Genomic DNA, 4,929 nt, shown 5'->3' on the forward strand with positions numbered 1-4,929 from the left:
ATTATCAGACCTGAAGATCACAGAGGTCATGATTTGACCTCGTATTTCCGAGTTCCCAGTTGTATTTGAATGCGGCATTAGTAACAATAGTTTCGATATGTGCTTGTCAGACAATGAAATAAACGTTTCAGGATTAAACTGTCCCCAGTTGATATAATGGCCCACTTTTTCAAAATGCACCCTATATCAACTGTATATTTGTATATCAACTGCTCATTCTATTATAGTTCTATGCTCACTCTACCAATTTTTGCATAATGTATGCAAACTATTTTGTCTGTCTTCTGTATCTAAATGTTGTCTATCACTAGCAGCACCATATTACCACAAAGGAAAATTCTGAGTATGTGCAAATGTAGCCTACTTGGCGAATAAAGTTTATTCTGAATTCTGATCATTTCACCACTTCGTATATATTCTTCAACGGCTAAGTGGGGTAGCTAAGCCTATGCCATTAATTCTCATTACTGGAAATCTTACAGAATGTGTATTTAAAGTCCCTTGTTTGGGTCTGGATTCAACGATTTCTTTGGAAACATCCAGAGTACGAAGTAAGTTAACAGTTACCCTAGCGGCACCCGTAGAAAAAGGCAGAGGTTTTTTTTGGCGCTCGCGCAGCAGCAACATTCTGCACCACACGCGGGTGAGAAGAGAACGAAGTTGCTTGCTCGCTTTCTCCGTCGTTCATTCTACATCAGCTTTTTATTGATTTGCAAGGTGAGTCCCTCAAGATCCAACTTCGAATTATTATGCAAGGTGTAGTGTAGACTGATAATTGATGTTATGCATATTTGTGTCTAGCCACGGTAGCCAATTTATTTACTAACGTTACAGCTTTACTAGCTAATGTTACCAAAGCTACGCTGACAAAGGGATATCATTGCGCTAGCTAGTTAACTAGCACGCCTAACTATAACTTCGCTTGATAGTCAGCTCGCTGCCCTTTTAATCAAAGGAATATCTGCTTCTCACTGCCTAATCAAATAACAAGTGCTAATGGGATACTCAATTTGCAGCTTTTGGGCCTTGCAATCACAATTTAGCCGGCCATTGTGCCAACCTTAATATCTGGTAGCTAGCTAAGCCGTGGAAGTTTGCTAACTAAGATGGCAAATTCTAGTTTGCTCGCAAACTAACACACAATGTATAGTTAACTAACGGTAACACACAGTTTAGTTGTGTTCAATTGAGTAGTTAGTTTTGAGGAACTACTTCGCTTGTATGTACAATAAATGCAAGCATTGGACCAGCCCCTAGGCCTGGAAAAAATAGGTTCTAGATGGGGGGGGGGGAAACGAGGGGGCCTAGCGAAATCAGTAACTAAAACATTTAGTTACATCTACAGAATCTAACGTTGGTTAGAAGCCAATATAGCTAACAGTAACGATACAGAAAATAAAATGACAACCTATGCGCCCGTTTTATTTAGCTAAAAAAGTTATTTTGTTAGCATTGTCTGTGTGAGGATAGGCATGATTGATGAAGAGCAAAACGCACGAGTTCCGTGCAGCCTATAGTGGGCGCTGGATCTGCCCTATATGGTGGCTGAAAATAATTTCAGACTGTACACATTTTCAGGTCTTTTTTTCCCCCCGACGGCTCGCCTTTTTAATGGTTAAGGAGGGAAATAATGCCTTGCAGCTTGAATGGATGGTTCTTTATGCACGAGCCAGTTCACCGGGGATGCGAGTGTATTACCGGTAATGCACATCAATCCTAGACTATAGAGGGCGCTAGATCTGCCTAGTCGATTTCCATAAGCGATTCCCCTCCACTTTTAGCATGTGAGCATAATCTGTTGCTTGGCAACAAACACCTATCAGCAAATAAACATGTTCATCATAGACAGCTAGCTAGCAAGTTAAGCATAATTACAGAAGGATGGTAACACTATACATATCATATTACCTGATATGGAAAATAAAACCACCCTGGGGTGTAAACCTTTTGGCTTCGACCTAACAGGCTTAGCTTACATTATAAGACGGACCCAAAGTTTCCAAGACATCGTTTGGTTACCAATAAAACAAGCACCTTCCCACTGAAGAGGTGTTTGCAGCCTGGAGCAAAACAATATACAATATACTACTTCGATAGGCGTCACTACAGACCTGGGTTCGATCCCGGGCTGTATCACAACCAGCTGTGATCGGGAGTCCCATAGGGCGGCGCACAATTGGCCCAGCGTTGTTACAGAAATTAAAATTACAACCTATGCTCCCGTTTTATTTAGCTATAAAAGTTATTTTGTTAGCATTGTCTGTGTGAGGATAGGCATGATTGATGAAGAGCAAAACGCAAGCTCCATACAGCCTAGGCAGCCTATAGTGGGCGCTGGATCTGCCCTATATGGTGGCTGAAATGATTTTATTAAGACTGTACACATTTTCACGTCTTTTCCGACGGCTCAGTCCACATGTAGGCAGTCATTGTAAGTAATAATTTGTTCTTAACTGACATGCCTGGTTAAATAAAAAACATATTTTGGGGGTATAGACCAAAAACTCATCCATTTCCCCCATAGGAATGACCAATGAACTAGGGGTAGGAAATGCTAACTTACTGCTGTTTTTTTAGGACTACAAGCTTGTGATCTCTATGGTGTGGTTGTATACTGGGCCAAAAAATATGTATGCAAGTAGACTGCTGATTGACCAGCTCATCCTCCTCAGGAGGATGTCAACCCCTAAGGGAATGGCACATTGGGTGTCAAAGTATCACTTGAAAAACAATCTGATATTAATATTGTATTGCTAGTCTGTGTAAGCATTGTCATGTTATTAAAACCCAAATTCGTCTCTTTAAAAAGATGAAAACCTCCTCCCCTCTTGTTTCGCAGCCAAACATGGGTAAAAAGCAGAATGGCAAAGGGAAGAAGGAAGTATTGGAGGCAGAGCCGCCAGAGGAGTATGTTGTGGAGAAGGTGATGGACCAACGCATTGTCAACGGGAAGGTGGAATTCTTCCTCAAGTGGAAGGGATTTACAGAGTGAGTGCACACTTATTCTGGAGAACCTAGCTAGTTGAAGTCTGCATTTGAATTTAATTTTGAAGACTGACATTTTAGTTAGATATACCTCTTGTGAAATGAAATGTCTTTAATTTGCTGCATTTCTAGAGCCATGTTTTACTCAACAGTATGCTGATAGTCTTTAGAAATACGCAGGAGAAGAAATAGCCACTGACTTCTGTATCTTTCCTTTCAGGGCGGATAACACTTGGGAGCCAGAGGATAACCTGGATTGTCCAGAGCTGATCTCGGCTTTCTTGGAAGCACAGAAGACCGTGGTGGAGAATCCTGACTCCAACAAGAGGAAGTCTTCAACAGATGAGCCAGAGACAGAGGGAAACAAAGCCAAGAAGAAGAAGGATGTGGTGAGTGTACGAATTAACCTGGATTTTTGTTTCAAATCGGTGTTGTAGGATTTTGTTTTTGTAGTCCTTTTTTCTCTATAGGCTAGTATGCAAGTGCAATAGTTATTTGATCAGTTTGCTGTGGTTTCCAGACTGATTGCATGGGAGCTGTGTTGACTGTACCGTGTGTTTCAGAGTGACAAGCCGCGGGGCTTTGCCAGGAGCCTGGATCCAGAGAGGATAATTGGTGCTACAGACAGCAGTGGAGAACTTATGTTCTTGATGAAGTGGTGAGTCTCAAATTGTGAAATTAACACATCACCTGTGCTGTTGCTCTCATATCACCCCTTTTCAGAGTTGCACAGCCCAAGAGCCATTCCTCATAATTTATCTCCCCTGGTATTTTGTTCACCTCCTAAAATTACTGTACGTGTGCCTTCGTAACCGCCACATTTTAGTTTTCTAGATGTGCACCTGAACTTTATTATCCTGAACAGTGCTACTTCCTAAATAGTTGAGTCTTATTATTCTATTCAATAGCTACTAATAACCACCAACCACTGTCCCGCCACTCTACAGGAAAGACTCCGATGAGGCGGACCTGGTCCCGGCCCGCGAGGCCAACACCCGTTGCCCTCAGGTGGTCATCTCCTTCTACGAGGAGAGGCTGACCTGGCACTCCTGTCCTGAGGACGAGGCCCAATAGCACCCGTTCCTCAACCAACTGATGTCCCTTGTGCCCCCCCCCCCAGACCTTCGACCCCGTCCCTGTTCCTGCCTCTCAGGACTGTTCATGTCTCCACTTTTTTGTTGTCATTTACAGCATGTTTAGCCATAGTATTAGTGCAGAGCAGTCAGGTGAAAGTCTGTGCTTTTGTACGCGTTTTTAGTGATAGGATGATATTTACTGGGAATAAGACCGGTGAGGAGAAATGGATGGGTGATTTGTCGCTTTTTAATGAACCTATTCCTCATCCAGTACTGGTAGGGACTGGTTCCTCAACTGATATGTAGTTACTGTTGGAAATGTACATCTTGTATAATCCATGTAGTTTGACATCTTCTCCCTCACATTCAGCTAGTTTCTTTTTTTCCATCTCCCCCATGTTGCATACTTGAATCCCTTGAACAGCATGTCTTTTGCTGTATATTCACTTTGTAAATATTTTTTCAAAAAGCTGTTCAATAAAGGTTTATATGCTTCATTTTACCACCCCCTCTGCCTGTGCTGAGGTTTGTTACATAGCGCTGACAACACTGGTTGTAACTTATGCACCCTGACTTCAACCAATTGTAACCATAGACTCTGCCAGATTCATTGTTTGACCTACTGACTCGACATGTGCACGGTGAAACTATACCCAGTAGTTGACTGCAGTCAGTCATTGATACTAGGGAAGCTGATTTTGAAAATTGTGATCACGTGTTTACTGTTAGTGTAGAAAAGGCCCATGGAGTTGGTGGAATACTCCTTTAATTAATTGCCATTTACTCAGCTGGGCCAGGGGCGCTTTAATTAGGTCAGGTGGAAATGTCCTACAGATCTCAACTCTATAAAAGGAGGAAATTGCCATCG

General features: G+C 42.2%; 1 protein-coding gene across 2 annotated transcripts; it reads left to right on the forward strand.

The window, feature by feature from the left end:
* Positions 1-538: 538 nt before the first annotated feature.
* LOC124012962 (chromobox protein homolog 3-like) lies at positions 539-4,568 on the forward strand. 2 transcript variants are annotated; one of them, XM_046327062.1, is made up of 5 exons: positions 539-717; positions 2,840-2,988; positions 3,206-3,374; positions 3,549-3,643; positions 3,933-4,568. In XM_046327062.1, the coding sequence occupies exons 2-5, from the start codon at positions 2,846-2,848 to the stop codon at positions 4,057-4,059; spliced, it is 534 nt and encodes a 177-aa protein (XP_046183018.1). In that variant the 5' UTR covers positions 539-717; positions 2,840-2,845; the 3' UTR covers positions 4,060-4,568. The 2 variants fall into 2 exon arrangements, with proteins under 2 accessions (XP_046183018.1, XP_046183017.1); XM_046327061.1 differs by having other exon boundaries at positions 565-717; positions 2,810-2,988.
* Positions 4,569-4,929: the final 361 nt, after the last annotated feature.

The sequence above is a fragment of the Oncorhynchus gorbuscha genome, linkage group LG24 (assembly GCF_021184085.1).
Source record: "Oncorhynchus gorbuscha isolate QuinsamMale2020 ecotype Even-year linkage group LG24, OgorEven_v1.0, whole genome shotgun sequence".
Taxonomy (NCBI): Eukaryota; Metazoa; Chordata; class Actinopteri; order Salmoniformes; family Salmonidae; genus Oncorhynchus; species Oncorhynchus gorbuscha.

Coding starts and splice junctions, on each gene's coding strand:
- LOC124012962 (XM_046327061.1), top strand. CDS start 2,810: ATGAAAACCTCCTCCCCTCTTGTTTCGCAGCCAAACATGGGTAAAAAG. Junction 2,989..3,205: donor AAGTGGAAGGGATTTACAGA/GTGAGTGCACAC, acceptor CTTTCCTTTCAG/GGCGGATAACACTTGGGAGC. Junction 3,644..3,932: donor CTTATGTTCTTGATGAAGTG/GTGAGTCTCAAA, acceptor GCCACTCTACAG/GAAAGACTCCGATGAGGCGG.